Source organism: Salvelinus alpinus, chromosome 36 (genome assembly GCF_045679555.1).
Source record: "Salvelinus alpinus chromosome 36, SLU_Salpinus.1, whole genome shotgun sequence".
In the NCBI taxonomy this organism is placed as follows: domain Eukaryota; kingdom Metazoa; phylum Chordata; class Actinopteri; order Salmoniformes; family Salmonidae; genus Salvelinus; species Salvelinus alpinus.
In genome coordinates, this window is record NC_092121.1 from 1,185,291 (window position 1) to 1,204,762 (window position 19,472).

Genomic DNA, 19,472 nt, shown 5'->3' on the forward strand with positions numbered 1-19,472 from the left:
GCGCGGTGCATTCTGGGTGATTCTGGGACAAGGAGCGCTCTCAAAGATTGAACGGGAGTCAATTTGGCGCTAGCGCAAAACTTATCATTCGTCAACAAGAAGTATAACATTACAAATATTTTCCGATATGTGAGATATTTAACGTGTTCTCTGTAATATCGTATAGCTTTTGCATCGTGACATTACGTACTGTCGAGGAAAATAGGCATACCCCGTAGTTTGAGAAGGGATTGCGTGACGCAGCATGACAACTTGAACGCGATTGGTCGAGAGTCTGCTGGTGATGCGTTTTATAGGTTACCCATTCTTTTCCCAATGGGATTCCTATCTCCTAATTTATCTATTATCTCTGGTCTGTTTGAGCTAGCTAGCCACCCAATCAATGTCTATTATTATTCAGTTTTATTAATCTCGCCAGCCTATCATACGCGTTGGACTTAGTTTCTTTTTAAAAACAAAACCATGAATATGATGATAAATCGTGGAAGTTTTCAGACCCAGTTAGCTTCCATTATGGAAATGCTAAGCAAAGCTGCTGTGGTTGAAATCGGTAAACTTGTCGACGAGTGCTCGGCGGTTCTCCGTTCTGAAATATCCCAACATCACATGAATGAGAACGAGGCATTAAAGAAGAAATGTTACCTTCTAGAGATTGAATTAAAGACGGTAAAACTGCACGAACGTAAAAGGGTCATTGCCAGCCGTTGTCAGAATGGAGTTCAGGTCTCGGGACAAATATTTACGCATCAAGCAACTGAGAACCGAGGTGAGTATTTTTAGACGGTAACGTTAGATAGCTTTAATCAATGATAGGTTGCTAGCTAGCAACTGTAACCGATTAAAATACATTCCACGATTTACGAGTTAGACAAGTGTGGGCGGACTTTAAAAATACAACTAGTGATTTCAGCACCCAAAGAATAGCCCGCAATAACTGCACATATTGTGCTGTGTAATTGCGGGCTATTCTTTGGGTGATGTAACGTTAATCAGTACATTATGTTGGTTTTTGTTAACTTTGTATGTGACGTCGGCCAAACACTCCATCTAAACGTGACTCAATTCTCAATTTCGGTACAGTTCTAGAAACATAAAGCCCTCTACTTTCATATCACATCAAAAACATTAAACAAACGACACAGGCCAGACGATATGATTATCAATATGTACTAATGGTAGTTAGATCTGAACCAGGGGAGACTTTAAAGGCCAGACGGATTACCAGGACGTGTACTCCAAGTATGCGCTGACCAGCTGGCAAGTGTCTTCGCTGACATTTTCAACCTATCCCTGACCTGGTTTGTAATACCAACTTGTTTCAAGCAGACCACCATAGTCCCCTTGCCCAAGAATTCCAACGTAACCTGCCTAAATTACTATCACCCTGTAACACTCACATGTATAGAAATGCTTTGAAAGGTTGGCCATTGCTCAAACAGATTAAGCAATCTCTATTGCACTCCACACTGCCCTCAGCCACTTGGACAAACGGAATACCAATGTAAGAATGCTGTTCATTAACTACAGCTCAGCATTCAACATCATAGTCCCCTCCAAGCTCATCACCAAGCTCAGGACCCTGGGATTGATCACCTCCCTCATCAACTGGATCTTGGACTTCCTGATGGCCCCCCCCCCCCCCCCAGGCGGTGAGGGTAGCAATCTGCCACACTGACCATCAACCCGGGGCCCCTCAGGGTTGTGTGCTTAGTCAGAGACCTGGCAATGTGGTGCCAGCGCAACAACCTCTCCCTCAACGTCAGCAAGAGAAAGGAGCTGATCGTAGACTACAGGAACAGAGGGGCGAGTATGCCCCCGTCCACATCGATGGGGCAATAGTGTAGAGGGTCAAGATCACTAAGGAATTAACATGGTCCACACATTTGTGAAGAGGGCATGACAGCACCTCTTCCCCCTCAGGAGGCTGAAAAGATTTGGCATGGGCCCTCGGATCCTCAAAGTTCTACAGCTGCACCATTAAGAGGATCTTGACTGGCTGCATCAATGCATTGGTATGGCAACTGCAAGGCACCTGACCGCAAGGCGCTACAGAGGGTGGTGAGTACGGCCCAGTACATCACTGAGGCCGAGCTCCCTGCCATCGAGAACCTCTACCGGGCAGTGTCAGAGGAAGAACCCAAAAATTGGCCGACTCCAGCCACCCAAGCGATATAGACTGTTTTTAGCTACCGCACGGCAAGCAGTACCAGTGCACCAAGTCTGGAACCAACAGGACCCTGAACAGCTTCTACCCCCAAGACATAAGACTGCTAAACAAGACTTCTAAATAGCTAATCAAATGGCTACTTGGACTAACTGCATTGACCCTTTTTTTGTACGCACTCTATACCCACACGTACTTACACTGACACCCCAACATACACACACTACATAAGCCAACACACACTTTCACACTTACCACATACGCTGCTGCCATTGTCTATTATCTATCCCACTGCCTAGTCATTTTACCCCTACCTATATGTACATAGCTACCTTAATTACCTCGTACCCCTGCCCATCGACTCAGTACGGGTATTCACTGTATATAGCCATGTTAGTTTTACAAGATATTCATTTATTCCATGTATCACTGTTTTTATTATTATTAAAACATGTCTTTTTTATTTAACTGCATTGTTGGAAAAGGACCCGTAAGCAAGCATTTCACTGTTAGTCTACATTTGTTGTTTACGAAGCAAGTGACAAATACATTTTGATTTGATATGACAAATCTCTCTTTGCCCACAATGCTTCCGTTCATCTTCCCATTAGACAACTCTGCAAGCATGTATGTACTTACAAAAAAGGTCTAAATAAAAAATGCATAAGCAACCAGAAATGTTTTCAATGTATTGTTTTTGACTGGAAGAGCTACCAAGAGGCACCTCTTCCGGTCAAAAACAATATTCATTTTTTATTTTTCCGGTTGCTTGTCAATTTTTATTTAAACCTTTTTTGGAAGTACATACCGAGCGCAACAGCAGTAAATGACGATAGTTGCCTGCATATTTGGACATTTATAACGCTTGCAGAGCTGTTTAATGGGAAGATGAATGGATGCTGGTTCAGCCACGGTCAGTATATTCATGATAGATGTTTCCATTTTCAGAGAAGCAGTCTGCCCCCGCCATAGAGGGTGTCTTTGGTAAGGACTGGTGCATGGACCTATGGAGAGATGGAGAGTCCATCCCACTGGATAAAGAGACAATTGGATCGGCCATCTTGGGCGATGATGAGGTCACTCGGATCAGATTTATTAATATCCTTGAATAGTGCATTTCTGGTATCCAGGCTGTCCCAATTTGTTCCATTCCCCTGACCTTAGTCCTACCCGTTCGATGTTTGCAGATCTGTAAGGTGAAAGACCAAGCAATATGGTGGAAGTGCCACACACCCCACTGGTGTTTATACCTATTCAGATCAAAGGGTTAAGGAGCGAATTGGGACTGGGAAGGGTTATACTCTTGGATCACAACAAAGGTTACAAAGGTTCTTCTGTTACAGTTGGAATTTAAAAAAAGAACCATGTGTTGTCTAATAACGGTCACTCACCTGTCTTGTGTAGGCAATAGACTTGGTGGACAATGAGCCTGAGTTGGTGTTTATCAAAGAGGAGCTGTTTGAGGATCAGCCAGTGGACCAGCAGAGGGGACATGCAAGCAACAGAAAAAGTATGTGTGTCGTGATCATTGAGAAATTCTGACAGCTCATTCATATGTAAAATAAACGACATCCTTTCATGAAAGAAGGGGGCAAGTTGCAATTGTAAGTCAGTCTCTGGATAAGCGTTGTATGCTACTATGACTTGTAAAGGAACTCTGGCTGTGGCGGTCATTACATTTTGTCAGCCTGTTATTGTCATGCAAACGACTGCTGGTTCCACGGTAATTGACTGTTAATCTCCAGGCTCCACTCATACAAGCCACTGATGCATGCCTTTGGAACATCTCCATTTAAAAAAAAGTTGAATAAATCAATTGACTATACATCACAATAAATTCATTATTTTAGGCAGAGCTAAAGAAACATGATATGAAGAAAATGTATTTCAGACAAACAGAATATGAGTTGGACTACTGTATGTTATCTGGCTATGCGCCACGCCATAGGCTTGTTCATTGAGCAGACAAGATATTCTTATAAGATCCGTGCCATTATGATTTTATAGTAAGAAGAATATAATTGAACTTACCTGAATGAAATAGAATGGATGTTGCGCATATGAAGTGGCTATGTTGAGCGTAAAATTGATCATTTGAAACAGGTCATATACACTAGATTTAGAGTTATTTGGCAACTTTAGTTGTGAACGATACAAGCCTTAGAAATCAAAAGACATATGGGCTGCTTGTGCTCTTGCCTCAGGCTGCACACGCTGTTCTCTCAAGTGATCATATTTTCACCCATCAGACTTTTCTCAATTGAATCTTGTCTTTACTGCTATGGAAATCAGTTTAGATGTATAATGCCCCATTTATCAAATGGGGAAGAACAGAGGCAAGACAAAAAAAGACATGTCATCCATATGCACTGGAAAAGTGGAGGGGAAGGAGAGATGGGAGGAGATGGAAACTCATTGGTGAGATATTCTGTAGCTAAAGGAAATGTCAATCTATTAATACGAAGAAGAAAAATACCTATTACTAGGCTATTCAAAAACAAATTCACTATAATTGTAGGCTAAATCTGAATTTGTTTAATTTAGGCCAGACCAATTATGTACCAATGAGATCTTAAATAATTGTTTCTGCCATGTGTAATATGTGGTAGAAATGTATAGCGGCACAATCATAATTTTTTTCCCTCTGGCTTGGCCTCATGGGTGTTTTTGAATGAATCATCACCTTAGAAAGCACTGTCCATTTCATTGTTAGGCTTTGAAACTACATCCACAATGGCCATGTTTTCCACTCAGTTGCAACCTATTGATCAATTTGAAGAAAGTTTTAAATCTCAGTTTTAAAAGCACATACTGTTTTGATGTTTGATGTGATTTTTCGATTGCGTTTGCATTGTTGTCAGTGGTTGGAGGCAAAGTAGAGCCCCGAGTACCAGGCCGTTAGCGACCTGATGAATTAGCGAGTTGGGTGCTAGTAATGCATGTCCAGAGTGCTTAAAAGGAGATTACCATGACTCGACTGTCACATAGAATTGTACTGCCGTCGTGACTCATGACTGACGGTGTGGCAGTAATAGTCACTGCAACAGCCCTATATGGGACTGGTTATTGAATTGTTTCACAGCTGTGATGCCATTATTGATTGTTTTCATTTGTACTCTACAGGGAGTGTAGCAGTGGAGGATGCTCAAGCAGTAGAAAGAACAGCTGCCAGTCAACTTCATCTATACCAGGGGGACTTGAACACATACCCTTCAATGCCTGACCCTGCAGGCAGCCATCAGGTACAGCCTGACACAGAGCAGCCCACATCCATTGAGAGCCTCATGGAAGACCCCACTCTGGCTGGTCTGGTTGACAACACACCAGAGCCTGGCCCTGACACAGCCGATGGAATGTACATGGACTATCCTCCCCGCAACACATACGCACCAAGAAACCGGCCAAGCCACCAGCAGGGAACTGGAAAAGACCTGAAGCAGCAGTTTGACTGTTTGTTTTGTGGGAAGAGCTTTGGTTATTTAAGCTACTTGAAAGTCCACATCAGACGCCACTCTGGTGAGAAACCGTTTGGCTGCACAGTTTGCGGGAAGCGCTTCGCTCAGAAGACGTACCTGAAGCTGCATCAGCGTACACACTCTGGAGAGAAACCCTACAGTTGCACAGAATGTGGGAAGAGTTTCTCTCAGAAGAGTTCGTTGAATGTCCACCTCCGGAGTCACACCGGGGAGAAGCCTTATAGCTGTGTCGACTGTGGGAAGAGCTACACCTATAAACACGGTTTTAACACACACCAATGTTTCAATTAAGGGATTAGGGAGTAGTCATTTTATATTGTTAATTTGTTTTAAATTTACATTTCAACCTTGTTTTGAAAACTGGCAACCGAAACATCTTTAGCTTTATTGTAATCATGGTGGTTTTCAGTAGGTCAAGTTTGTTTTTAAACTGTTGCGCTACTGTGTGTCCTAATGAACATGACCCAGCTGTTACTCTTCACTACATGGCAGCGAACTGTTCCATTCGAGTTTTCCCTCTGCTCCGTCCATAGGATTGCACACACTGTGCCTTCTTGTCACACAATTGGCAAGAGACTATATGCCCCACTGTTAGATGAAGAGATTTGAGTGACATTTTTGAAGTATTTTTGAATAGTGGTTGTCCTGATACCAGTTGTTTGTGCTACTGTGAAGAATGCCAGTGTGGTAGACCGATCATGTAAACGTGTGCCAAATAATTTTCTGTAATGAATTATGAAATTAAAATAACACGTACAGTAATACATTTACTTATTTGTTCACTTTACATTTGTATTCCATATTATAAAAATGTAAACATGGCAAAGATTAAGTTATACCCTTAATGCTGTTTTAATTATGAAAGCAAATTAAGTTTACAGCAGATAAATATTCCAGAAAAACAACTGACATAATCATGGAAGCATTATGTACAAAACAAGTATAAAATGCACTACTGGGAACAGAAATGGAAAACATCCATTTAATTATATCTTATGTCAATTGTACCAATGTATACAGAGGACAATGCAGATACAGTACCAACTGCCATCTTGCACCAAACATTGGCAGGTTCAATACATGAGCCGAAATTATGGAACATAGGATAGTGATAGGTGAACACTCAGTACTTATGCACCACGTTCTTTGCAAAATAAAACTTCATAATTTACCTTTTATTGTAGGTAAATCATGCCTAATACATCCTGTTAGTGTTGTAGCTAATTCAGACAAATCAAGTGTAATAAAAAATACACTTAAAGGCTACAACATACTGTAGCGTATTTGGGGGGGTTTCCCGACCGGGACTCCCAGGTCCAGCGTCCAGATCCGAACCCCTTGACAAGGCCGTTAGGTGTTGGGTTAAGGTCGCTCCAATATTGTGAAGTATGACATACATTAGACAGTATTTGGTTCTCCAGTTTGAGCAAAGCAGGCACACGATCCTTTAAAGGGGCAATCAGCAGTTCAGATAAAGAGGCCTCCCCACCCGTTTCGGTAAAAAGCGGAGGGGCTGGGACTGGAGAGATGTAGGCTAACCACTCAAATTCATAGAGCTATGGATGCAAGGACTGACCATCCATACCAAAATTATAGTTTTTACCATGTTTTAAGGCTATTTAGGGTAGCATGTAGCCTAGTGGTTAAGAGCACTGGGCCAGTAACCAAAAGGTCACTGGATCAAATCACAGAGCTGATAAGGTGAAAAATCTGTCGATGTGCCCGTGAGCAAAGAACTTAACCCTAATTGCTCCTGTTAGTCGTTCTGGATAAGAGCGTCTGCTAAATGACTAAAATGTAAAGTGTTTATTTACAAGCTTATTTTGGGTTCTGATGGTGTACAACAATTCAACTAAGCTCATGAGGCATAAATAAGTTATATTCTAAAACAATAAATAGGTACATATCAATTTCTAAGTCCAAAAATGGATGTAGCAACTGTAGATTGCCCCTTTAAGTCAAGAGTATTGCAATCAACCAAAAATACTTCATTTATTTTTATGAACAGCCATGTGTGTTTGGAGCAGTTGCTGATTGACGAAAGACAACTGACACTTAGAACATTTGTGCACTTGCGTCTTCTTTTTCTTATTTTCTTCCTTTTGACCGTGAGCTTTGGCCAAGTGCTGAGTGAGGTATACTTTCTGGGTGAAGCCAATGTCGCACGTGAGGCATTTGAACGGTTTCTCACCAGTGTGAAGGCGCATGTGACATTTCAGATTGCCCTTCTGTGTGAATCCTCTCCCGCAGACAGTGCACGTGTGGGGTCTCTCTCCAGTGTGCACCAGGTGGTGTATCCTCAGGCTTGACGGACAGCTGAAAGACTTGCCGCAGTAATGGCAAAAGTACTTCGAGCTGTTCGAGGCCAGATAATCGGGAGCAACACATTTGTGTTTTTTGAGCTGAGTTTTCCCAGGATAATAGTTCTTACACACACTGCAGTACAGTGACTTGTGAGATTTCATATGCATCGTCAGATGGTTCTGCCGCAAGAAAGTCTTCTTACAAATCACGCAACTTAACTTGTTTGTGTCGGATTTACTATGGGAGTGCAAGTTAAACCTGTTAAAGTAACTGAAAGTCTTAGTCTTCCCAGCTTTGCTTTTTGACTTTGCTAAAGACTTCTTTGCATATGTTGGCTTTGTGATGTGTTCATCTTGTCCTTCGTTGGGCAACAGCTCGGTATCGTCTGGTAGGAACTCATTCGTCTCATCGTCCTCAATGGGAAAGACATGTTCGCCATATTCCTCCTCCAATCCGTCGATGGATATGAAACGTAAAGTGTGTCCTGTGGAGACATCCGTAGTAGACATCTCCAGTACCTGTTTATCCCGTCTCTCTGGCCTGTCCTGGCGGAAGGAATCAAAGGATGGATACACGTTGGAGGGCCCTTCTCTTCCATTGTCCACTAAGTCATCTCCTGAAGCAACAGATAAAATACAAAAATAATACAAATTAGAGTTGTGGTTTTGATTGCCTGTCCACCTATTCATGAAAAACAATGTCCAACCTCCATGATGACCAAATAAGAGAGAGTCACATTGGCTTATAACTGTGCATGGTATCAAACGCATAGAGTTAAACCTATGTGATTCAGCACTACACCAGCCAATCAAAAATCTCAGATTAAAACCTCAAAACAACTTACCATCTAAAATTATTGTTGGTCTTTCCTGTGGGTCTCTGCTGTTTATGATTTCCACCTCAACATCCTCCTCTTTAACATCAGCTTGGCCTGAAGGCACCCCTGTTGACTACGAGAATAAGATAAATATTTTTAGAGCCACTTGAAAAATGCAGACACTAAATAATAAAATGCATTGAAGGAATAAGACTTCTAAATATGACAGAAAGAGTAAGTGTCCATAATGTAGGGTAGCCTCGGATTCACTCATTTCAAAGAGCTGGGCATCTGACAGCATGTCCTCTGGTAAGCCTGAGTCCTCTGTTGGTTTCCACAATCCTGCCTAGTGCTTTCTCATATCAGTGTAGATGAAGGACACCAGACGAGGCAAGGAAAACTCCTCAGTCTCCTCACTCACTTTGGCAGTGTGTTGTGGACTGTTCTCTGTGCTGTAGGAATCCCCATGGTTCCATAGATCAAGACACCATTCCTTCCCAAATATTCCTTCGATGGTGGGGGATCCGTTTAGCCCTGGAAGAGAAGGCTTGGCACTTGGGCATATTGTGTCATAAACACATTGAAAACAGTGTCCCCTATAGGATGAAGACACTATATAGACTAAAGGGGAAAGGAATGAAGACTATAAGATCCCCATTCTGCATGCATTCTTTGTCAACACAACATGCATCCTCCTCCTTGTCACGGATGCATTATAAAAGGACAACATACCTCTGTCTACTCTGGTGATAGTATCACCAGTTTGAACACCAACAGAGCGATAGTTTCCAGCCAGCTTGGGAGCTGTGCTTTTCACAATTGTAAGTTCACTTTCCAGATTATGCAATTTCTCAGTGAGAGCCTCATTTTCTAAAGATATTCCCGCGTATTCGTCGTCAACCAGTTTGCACACATGAGCCATTGCGGTTCTAGACAGTATTTCCATGATGGAGGACAGTTGTGTGTGAAAAGAAGCGCGCTTAGACATGGCTCTGCGTTATTGTCCAAACACCGTTTGAATTGATATTAAAGTTCTTTAAACTAACCAAATATCTCGCCAATTTCGAACACAAAAAGCGTACCTAACCCAGCTGCTGAACAGTATCTAACCGGGAACAAAAACAAGAGGCAATGGAAATTCAACTTCCGGCCGACGCATATGTATGACGTAAAACACAGATTACAATAGCGTACATGTGGATAAAAATATGCGTTAAATCGACTTTTGTTAAACGGAATACATTACAATAATTTGATTGAACATATAGCACCGCAGTAAACACAACATTTTAAACCTTTCTTATTTTGTGGGGCTGTGACTCCATCTACTGGTCCAAAATTACTGTTAAAATAAAAAAAATAAAAACGCTCCACATCTGTAAAAGTACGCAAATCAGAGCAAAAACTGATTTTTTAAATGACAATCTGAACACGACAATTGTTGAAGCATATTTAACCTTGTCCCCAGGCTTGAGAGAGAGATTGCATATGGTCAAAAAAGCTCAAATGTACTTATTTGAGCAGCAACATTTTATTTCTATCAACCTTTCTGAGAATCTGAAATGTTGGTGAATTATCCATCCATCATATTGCACAAAAATTCATTTATAATACATCCCGTAATTATTCAACACGCTTGTCAGAGCGCCAATTAATGACACAATGAAAACATTTACCAGTGATTTGACAAGAGCAACAATGCATCACAAAATAGCTGCTTAACTAAATCCACAAATTTATCTTAGAACATTGAAAAGTACAAAACGATGAAATCCACAAGAGTCTGAGGAACAAGTGGTGTCTACTTCCACAAAATTGGCAGTTCTAGAAAAATAAATAGACAATAAACCTGGGACAAGAAGAGCTCAGCCATGGCTAGAAGGGATCAAGCTTTTGTAAAATTAACGTCAGATTTGGTTTTTCGTAGCAGGTTAGGAGAATTTACGCAGCAGATTAGAATAATTAACGTAGCAGGTTAGGAAAAAGGGTTATTCATGTTCATTTTTCTGGTTTTGACCTTGCGCCCAATTGACTGCCATTCACTCCTTGAAGGAGAGCTCTATTCGTCCCAGAATCACCCAGAATGCACCGTGTGAGTCTACTGGGTGAAGCGTTATACATTCATTGCCCAATGGGACTCCCATCTCATCCTTTCTCTAATATCTCTGGTACAGTCTCAGCTGGTCTCAGTTCGATTCCTTCCCCTCTCTTTGCCCCTAACCCTTTGATGCTTGCATTTCTGTAAGGTGGAAGATTTACCCCTAGCTACACTGCTTATACCGATCCAGACCCTTTATACATGCCAACATTGAGGGGTTAGGGCCAAGGGGAGACAGATAGGACAACAATATGGGATCGGATGTCTAATGTCACAGACAGGCTAGTGGCTGGACGCAGGCCTCTTCACTCCCATGACCCTGAAGATGCTGCTGGCGATCTTCTCGTAGAGCAGGAACATGAGAGCAGCGGTCAGGACGGTCTGCAGGAGTTTAGCTTCCAGGCCTTTGAACAGGCCCAGCATGCCATACTTCCTATGGGTTGGAGAAAGCATCAAAAAACAGAATGTAGGCAGTGGTGGAAAATACCCCCAAAAACAACTTAAGTAGTACTTTAAAGTAATTTTACACCACTATGTAGGAGATGAAGGCATTGGCTGCGATCCAGGTAGTCTTAATTGCAATGGTGCTGCATAGATGATCAGATCTCACAACGCCTGGAGAAGTGTTTGACATCTCAGAAAACACATTAATATGGTATAGCAATCCTCTGAGATGCACAGCACGATGGCAATAAAGACAATCTGGAACGCAACCACTGACTAAGTCTGGACAGTCTGGGTGTGGTACCAGTCATGGTGCTTGGTAAATAAAAACGTTGAAATAAGGTAGGCAGGTGTGTGTGCGTGTATGGACCAACCTCACTCTATTGATCAGCAGATACATCACACTTCTCAGGCTGTTCAGCAATGGTGATCTGTCTGTGTGCTGCTTGTGTTGACCAAACTGAGAACAAGATGCAGACAACGAGCAGTGAAATTAGCACCCAGAGCTTATTCCACTGGAATAACACTAAACATTGGGATAACCCAATGTTCACAGCAGAGCACTAAAACACAACATCCACACGGGCAGGCAAACATACACACAACCCTCATGAAAAAGTACTACAGAATTACTACACAACTTATTTGTGCATTAGTGGCAATGTAGAGACTTGTAGGGATTGTGTAGTTTACACACTACTCAAGATACACAAGTATCGTTTTGTAGTGTTCAGTAGGAAAACAGTAGTGTTTCTAGTAGTAATCAGGTAGAGATTTTTACCACTTGATGTTGGTAGCTGAGGTGTTTGCTAGCACCGTTGAAATGTAGCCCGTTTTCGTTATTAATTAGCATAAGTAGGTGTTTGTATGCAAATGTAGAGCATGTTCATATTGGTATACTTACCTCTTTTGACCTGTTGCCAAGGAGGCCCTCGACATAAGACTGGAGGCCATTGTTGGTAAGGTTAATATTGTTTATCAAATATTTATTTGTTTGTCTTATGTGACTTCTGTTAGCAGTGGATTGATAATGGCTTATAATTGTTTGTTTCTTGTACTTGTCTTTATACAGATAAGGCTTTAAAATGATTAACAAAGTGTAAATATGTAATTGAATATGTAATTATTTTGCTATTACATTTGTATAAATGTATTATTTCTTGTTGTGATATAACTACAGTTAAACTCAAGGAAATAACATGGGCACTAGTGTAGTAGTGACAGTAGTGAAACAAGGAGATGTCAATAGTGATTTTGAATAGGCAAACAGTAGTAAATGTGTCAGTTTTCAATAGCAATTCAAAAGGGTTTAATGTAGGAAATGAAAAAGGTATCAAGAGCAAATCAGTACTGACAACACTACACACACTGAATGTGTATTAAGTACTAAAATAGTGAACATGTAGGAATTGGGGTAGAATGTGTAGGTTTTAAGTAGTAGATACCCAAAAGCTCAGTAGTTGCACAGTAACTAGGAAATATGTAGTGTTCACAAGTCTTGAAACGTCCCAATTTATCACTCATTACTACACATCTCAATAGCAATCAATTAGTAAAACCCAGTAGGCTTGTGTAGAGCTTGGGTAGTAGTGATTCAGTAATACTTTTTCATGAGGAACATTCTCACAAACACACGCACCCACATACTGTTCTTACCCTCAGGATGGACTGTACAGTCTGTAGTGGGTATGTGAATGTGGTGGCCACTGCTTTGGCTATGGCACCAAACAGAAATATCTCCAGAGACAACAGCTAGAGAAATAGACAGACAACAGTATCAGGATCAGTTAGTTCCCGTTTAAATAGGGTTGGGCAGGTATATGATTATACAGAATACCAGGCTATTTTTATATATTGGAGGTATGACTTCCAATACAATGGAAGCGTTTGTTAATAAATGTCAATATTTGTACTTCTTAAAATCAATATTTTCAATCAAAGTGTGTACTGATGCTTATTTATTAAACCCTCTTAGGCCTCACTCCCCCCATCTGAGATACTGCAGCCCTCATCCTCCACCTGTTCTGCCAGTCACATTCTGTTAAAAGGTCCCCAAAGCTCACACATCCCTGGGTTGCTCCTCTTTTCAGTTCGCAGCTCATTCCAGTTGCTAAAAACACTCAAACTGGACCGTTGTATCTCCATCTCTTCATTCAAAGACTCAATCATGGACACTCTTACTGACAGTTGTGGCTGCTTCGCGTGATGTATTGTTGTCTCTGCCTTCTTGTCTGTGCCCAATAATGTTTGTACCATGTTGTGCTGCTGCTGCCATGTTGTGTAGCTTCCATGTTGTTGTTATGTTGCTACCATGCTGTGTTTTCATGTGTTGCTGCCATGCTATGTTGTTGTCTTAGGTCTCAATGTAGTGTTGTCCGTCTTGTCGTGGTGTGTGTTTTGTCCTAAATTTGCATTTTATTTTTAATCCCTGCCTCCGTCCCCGCAGGAGGCCTTTTGGTAGGCCGTCATTGTAAATAAGAATTTGTTCTTAATTAACTGACTTGCCTAGTTAAATGTAAAAAAGTACCGGTAGAAAGATATAGCTAGTGATTCCACTTTGCTTTTCAGTTATACAATTTTTTGTTAGTGAGGGAGGACTACAGGGCTTTTTCCCATCAATGAGAATTAAATCTCATTGATAAATTCTGCCCAGTCTTTGAAGTACACCCTCCTATTACCTCTCTGTGAACCAAGCTTCTCAGCTGCCTCTTCAGGCCCTCATAGATCATGAACTGGACAGCCGGGTTGAGCACCAGCAGGAGAGAGGGGAATGTCCCATTCCACAGGGCCCCTACCCCTTCGTCCTCAATGATCTGCACAAAGGCATCTGAGAGGAGAAGAGGGATACGGTTTACCCTAGAGACAATCTGACAGTGACAAAGAAACCAGAATAGGAAAACAGTAGTACAATGTGTGTTTTCCTGTGTGTGTGAAATAAAGAAAGAAAGACAGAGGGAGTGTATATGTGCACGATGCTTTAGTGAGAGAAAGAAAGAATGACACACATCTACAACTTTATCTGTTTCCAACACGCATACTGCTGCTGCCTTTACCCATGATGCCTGAGTAGTTAGTGGGACGGATGTCTGCGTTGCGGAACTTTGCCCCCTGAAGCTTGAGTCGTGTGTTGACCACCCACAGCGGAGTGGTCACAAGCACGTTCACTACACCTGCACACACAGAGACAGAGAGAGCTCGGAATCAATCCTTGACACTAAGTGTTAATCAAATCAAACTTTGTCACATGCGCCAAATACAACAATTGTAGACCTTGGTGAAATGCTTACTTACCAACAGTGCAGTTAAAAAAAAAAAGAGTTAAGAAAATATTTACCAAATAAACTAAAGTAAAAAATAATAAAAAGTAACACAATAAAATAACAATAATGAGGCTATATACAGGGTGTACCGGTACCGAGTCAATGTGCGGGGGTACAGGTTAGTCAAGGTAATTTGTACATGCAGGTACTGGTGAAGTGACCATGCATTGATAATAAACAGCTAGCAGCAGTGTCAATGTAAAGAGTCCGGTGGCCATTTGATTAATTGTTCAGCAGTCTTATGGCTTGGGGGGGGGGGGGTAGAAGCTGTTAAGGATCCTTTTGATCCGAGACTCGGCGCTCAGGTACTGCTTGCCGTGCGGTAGCAGAGAGAACAGTCTATGACTTGGGTGACTGGAGTCTGACAATTTTTGGGGCTTTCCTCTGACACCGCCTAGTATATAGGTCCTGGATGGCAGGAAGCTTGGCCCCAGTGATGTACTGGGCCGTACACTACCCTCTGTAGCACCTTGCGGTCAGATGCCATACCAGGCGGTGATGCAACCGGTCAGGATGCTCTCGATGGTGCAGTTGGAGAACTTTTTGATAATCTGGGGACCCATGCAAAATCTTTTCAGTCTCCTGAGGGGGAAAAGGTGTTGTCGTGCCCTCTTCACGACTGTCTTGTTGTATTTGGACCATGATAGTTTATTGGTGATGTAGACAATCCACTACAGCCCCGTTAATGTTAGTGGGGGCCTGTTCGGCCCGCCTTTTCCTGTAGTCCATGACCAGCTCCTTTGTCTTGCTCACATTGAGGGAGAGGTTGTTGTCCTGGCAGTGTCTCTGAACTCCCTATAGGCTGTCTCATCGTTGTCGGTGATCAGGCCTACCACTGTTGTGTCGTCAGCAAACTTAATGATGGTGTTGGAGTCGTGTTTGGCCATGCAGTCATGGGTGAACAGGTAACAGGAGGGGACTAAGTACACACCCCTGAGGGGCCCCAGTGTTGAGTATCAGCGTGGCAGACGTGTTGTTGCCTACCCTTACCACCTGGGGACGGCCCGTCAGGAAGTCCAGGATCCAGTTGCAGATGGAGGTGTTTAGTCCCAGGGTCCTTAGCTTAGTGATAAGCTTTGTGGGCACTATGGTGTTGAACGCTGAGCTGTAGTCAATGAACAGCACTCACACATAGGTGTTCCTTTTGTCCAGGTTGGAAAGGGCAGTGTGGAGTGTGATTGAGACTGCGTCATCTGTGGATCTATAGGGGCGGTATGCGAATTGGAGTGGGTCTAGGGTATCCGGGAGGATATTGTTGATGTGAGCCATGACCAGCATTTCAAAGCACTCCATGGCTACAGATGTCAGTTCTACGGGGCGATAGTCATTTAGGCATGTTACCTTCGCTTCCTTTGGCACAGGGACTATGGTGGTCTGCTTGAAATATGTAGGTATTACAGACTAGGTCGAGGAGAGGTTGAAAACGTCAGTGAATCCTACTACACTGCATCTGGCTTTCCCTTTGTAGTCCGTAATAGTTTAAGCAATGCCACATCCGACGAGCGTCAGAGCTGGTGTAGTAGGATTCAATTTTAATCCTGTATTGACGCTTTGCTTGTTTGATGGTTAGTCTGAGGGCATAGCGGCATTTCTTATAAGCATCCGGATTAGTGTCTCGCTCCTTGAAAGCGGCAGCTCTAGCCTTTAGCTCGATGCAGATGTTGCCTGTAATCCATGGCTTCTGGTTGGGATATGTATGTACGGTCACTGTGGAGACGACGTCGTCGATGCACTTATTGATGAAGCTGATTACTGAGGTGGTAAACTCATCAATGCCATTAGATGAATCCTGGAACATATTCAAGTCTGTGTTAGCAAAACAGTCCTGTAGCGTAGCATCCGCATCATCTGACCACCTCCGTATTGAGCGAGTCACTGGTACTACCTGCTTTAGTTTTAGCTTGTAAGTGGGAATCAGGAGGATATAATTATCGTCAGATTTTCCAAATGGAGGGCTGGGGAGAGTTTTGTATGCATCTCTGTGTGTGGAGTAAAGGGGTAACTTGGTAAGTTAGTTAGTATCAGCGTCTGGGTCTTATGTAGGCCTACCTGCAGCAATGCCCATTAGCAGGTCTCTGCTTGGAGTTGACTTGTGTCCCCGGAGCCAGCTGGCTCTCAGGCTGTGGAAGCAGTAGAAGTAGACGAAGTTGGAACAGCAGAGACTACAGATCACTGGGAGCCAGCCCCTGTAGGGCGCCAGCCTGTAGAGGACAGGCAGGGGGACAGACACAACCTCAGGTGATTCTGTTCAAATAAAAAAATGCTACAAGAGCAGAGAGAGAAAGCACAGCAAGAGAAAGACAGTTCTTGTTTACTCACAACCCTTCTTCCTTCACAATCTCTGACAGAATGGCAGGAGTGGACCTGGCTTTCCTCTTCTCATCCACTACAGAAAAGGAGGAACAGAGAGAAGAATAGACATGAGACTTGCACAGAGATATCTTATGTCCTCTATTCAGTTTTGCACAAAGGCGTAAAGATATAGAGGTAGCTAGCCTTACCTTGCAGCCGTAGTCTTGCAGTGTCAAGTGGGAAGAAAACGGTCATTGCCGTCACACTCCCCTAAAAACATATAATCCTATACTGTCAAATGTAGAGTCTTCAAATGTGAACATTTGCTGATATCAGGCTAACCTCATTTATAGGGGATACCGGTTTGGCAGTAATGGCCTGTCAGATAGCAATTTAAAGAAGAAAAAAAACACTGCCCCTTGTTTTCATGTAATGCAGAGAATCTGCAATAACTTACTGCAAAAAAGGCAATGCACATAAACAAAGTTTACTTACCACTGCTCCTGCCATTGCATGCACCAAGCTTTCGTACGAGAAAACTTCAGCAAATCGAAAGTCTTCAGTGCTCATTTTGATTGCGGTAGATACAAATGTCAACTTGACAGTTTTGTTTGCATTCCACTATGCACAATAGCTAGGGAATAGAGATACCGTTTTTGTTTTTTTCAGTTCATTCCAGAAAACAACTACGCAGCTGAACTCTTGTGATTGTTTCTCATATAGACATTAACCCCGAATGCGCATCTTGCTCGTTTTACATCCAGGTCGTTCGTATAGCCAATGGTAGATATAGTCATTTTCCCCAATAAGGTGATTGGGCAACAGGTGATGCCGCTTGTTCATTTGATTGGCTTTTCCTTTTGTCATTCAAACAAATTAAACAGCATGTTTGCGTTCAGTATGGTTTTACGTTCTGGAACGCTCAATTGAACGGAAACGGTGCTGGACTGAATGACCAGGTGAAGAACGCTGATGGGTTTGTGTCATACTGTACTGTATTTGGTTGGGGAACGCTGTCAGCATTGCCACTGCCCTTTAAATACACTCAATACTTCAAGCTACACCCACCAAACGTACCTCAAAGTCTGTTCAAGAACGTTTTGGGTAAACGTGTCGTTCAGTACAAACCGTTCCGCAACGTAGCAAACGTTCAAGGGAACTGAACGCATCTCAGTCCTGTCCAAAGAAACGGTACCACAGATAGAACAATGGGATAGTTATAAAACAAAAATGTGGACTAGGCTGCTGATGGTAGGGAGACTCAATATGTCTGTAATGGAGCAAATGTAATGGCAAAACCACGTGTTTGATTTATTTGATCCCATTCAATTAATATTCCATTAATTCCGCTCCAGCCACCAATCTCCTGTGGTTTGGAGTTACTTTTCTCTAAGATCTCTGACTTGGTGCTTGTCCCACAATGTTTTCCAGTCGTCACAGTTACCACACCAAAGTCATAAACTCTGCCTATTTCTAAAATAAAGATTCTTAAAATGTGATTTTAAACCTAACCCTTTTTTTATTTGTTTATAAAAAATGTATTTAACTATACAAGTCAGTTAAAAACAAATTCTTATTTACAATGACGGCCTACCCCAGCCAAACCCTCCCCTAACCCGGACGACGCTGGGCCAATTCTATGCCGGCCTATGGGACTCCCGATCATGGCCGGTTGTGATACAGCCTGGGATCAAACCAGGGTCTGTAGTAACGCCTCTAGCACTGTGATGCAATGCCTTAGGCCGCTGCGCCACTCGGAAGCCTAACACTTAACTCTATGCCTAACCCAAACCTTGAATTAAGACCAAAAAGCACATTTTGGTTTTCATACATTATTATGAAAGACAATTTTGACTTTGTGGCTCTGCTATCTAGTGATAACCATGTTATCATAGTCTTGTTCATTCTATAGGCTAGCTACTACGTCGGTCTGTGTTCTGAATTCTAAACTTCTAAAATGTGCTCCTTTCCAGAAAAGGATTTGTTGTTTTGTGTTTGTAAATATTAATGTCCACTACAAAATGTGCTTTCTGCAGCGAGAGAAAGAGAGCTCCCAGACCCACCACTACGGCCCTTACAAACACCCTCTGACATCCCATGATGTTCCAGCATCTACCCCCTCCTCCTATGTCCTTCGTCTTTTCTTCTCCCCCAGATGGAGAACGATCTGTCTCTCTCTGTTCTCTCTCCTATTGTTTCTTTTTGATGAACAATTGTTTTTTATTTATTAAATCACCTAAACTGTAGTCAATCATCCTCCCATTGTTTCATTTGAGGCAACCTGTTTTTCTTAGCGAAAGGTGAAACCAGCATCTGGTTATTGATATCCCACCCCCTCAGAGTGGATCAGTTCCTTCAGTCTGTCTCATGTTGACCACTGAAGGTGTCTCTTCTAAGGAGATCCCTCTCCATCACTGAGGTACTGGTTGCATCTTTAGGTTAGAGAACCACGATGGAGATAAGTCAATATTTTTGTGTCATTCTCAATTATTTGATTTATGCACCTTGACTTTACAGTATGTGTTTTTTAAATGATTTTTACAAGCCGAGAAAACTA

The 19,472-nt window shown here is 42.3% G+C and overlaps 3 protein-coding genes across 3 annotated transcripts; 1 reads left to right on the plus strand and 2 right to left on the minus strand.

Moving 5' to 3' along the window:
• The first annotated feature begins 71 nt into the window (after window positions 1-71).
• Window positions 72-6,410, plus strand: LOC139565298 (zinc finger protein 24-like). The gene is made up of 4 exons (XM_071385510.1): window positions 72-766; window positions 3,113-3,240; window positions 3,569-3,674; window positions 5,288-6,410. The coding sequence occupies exons 1-4, from the start codon at window positions 463-465 to the stop codon at window positions 5,929-5,931; spliced, it is 1,182 nt and encodes a 393-aa protein (XP_071241611.1). The 5' UTR covers window positions 72-462; the 3' UTR covers window positions 5,932-6,410.
• A 58-nt stretch (window positions 6,411-6,468) lies between these two features.
• On the minus strand, window positions 6,469-9,948 carry LOC139565296 (zinc finger protein 649-like). Its single transcript, XM_071385507.1, has 4 exons — window positions 9,494-9,948; window positions 9,183-9,295; window positions 8,789-8,894; window positions 6,469-8,560 (listed from the first exon to the last, which is right to left on the minus strand). The coding sequence occupies exons 1-4, from the start codon at window positions 9,747-9,749 to the stop codon at window positions 7,629-7,631; spliced, it is 1,407 nt and encodes a 468-aa protein (XP_071241608.1). The 5' UTR covers window positions 9,750-9,948; the 3' UTR covers window positions 6,469-7,628.
• A 325-nt stretch (window positions 9,949-10,273) lies between these two features.
• On the minus strand, window positions 10,274-17,677 carry LOC139565300 (peroxisomal membrane protein PMP34-like). The gene is made up of 9 exons (XM_071385514.1): window positions 17,411-17,677; window positions 17,125-17,185; window positions 16,943-17,009; window positions 16,673-16,824; window positions 14,357-14,473; window positions 13,982-14,130; window positions 12,960-13,055; window positions 11,678-11,763; window positions 10,274-11,292 (listed from the first exon to the last, which is right to left on the minus strand). The coding sequence occupies exons 1-9, from the start codon at window positions 17,483-17,485 to the stop codon at window positions 11,142-11,144; spliced, it is 954 nt and encodes a 317-aa protein (XP_071241615.1). The 5' UTR covers window positions 17,486-17,677; the 3' UTR covers window positions 10,274-11,141.
• Window positions 17,678-19,472: the final 1,795 nt, after the last annotated feature.

What these genes read in the sequence shown, in the direction of transcription:
- LOC139565298 (XM_071385510.1), top strand. Translation starts at nt 463, where the DNA reads ATGAATATGATGATAAATCGTGGAAGTTTTCAGACCCAGTTAGCTTCC. An exon ending in TCAAGCAACTGAGAACCGAG is followed by an intron (nt 767 to 3,112) that starts GTGAGTATTTTT and finishes TTCCATTTTCAG; the next exon opens with AGAAGCAGTCTGCCCCCGCC. An exon ending in ACATGCAAGCAACAGAAAAA is followed by an intron (nt 3,675 to 5,287) that starts GTATGTGTGTCG and finishes TGTACTCTACAG; the next exon opens with GGAGTGTAGCAGTGGAGGAT.
- LOC139565296 (XM_071385507.1), bottom strand. Translation starts at nt 9,749, where the DNA reads ATGTCTAAGCGCGCTTCTTTTCACACACAACTGTCCTCCATCATGGAA. An exon ending in TATCACCAGAGTAGACAGAG is followed by an intron (nt 9,296 to 9,493) that starts GTATGTTGTCCT and finishes CTTCTCTTCCAG; the next exon opens with GGCTAAACGGATCCCCCACC. An exon ending in GTCCACAACACACTGCCAAA is followed by an intron (nt 8,895 to 9,182) that starts GTGAGTGAGGAG and finishes TTATTCTCGTAG; the next exon opens with TCAACAGGGGTGCCTTCAGG.
- LOC139565300 (XM_071385514.1), bottom strand. Translation starts at nt 17,485, where the DNA reads ATGAGCACTGAAGACTTTCGATTTGCTGAAGTTTTCTCGTACGAAAGC. An exon ending in GCTAATGGGCATTGCTGCAG is followed by an intron (nt 14,474 to 16,672) that starts GTAGGCCTACAT and finishes CTGTGTGTGCAG; the next exon opens with GTGTAGTGAACGTGCTTGTG. An exon ending in CTGCTGATCAATAGAGTGAG is followed by an intron (nt 11,293 to 11,677) that starts GTTGGTCCATAC and finishes TCCAACCCATAG; the next exon opens with GAAGTATGGCATGCTGGGCC.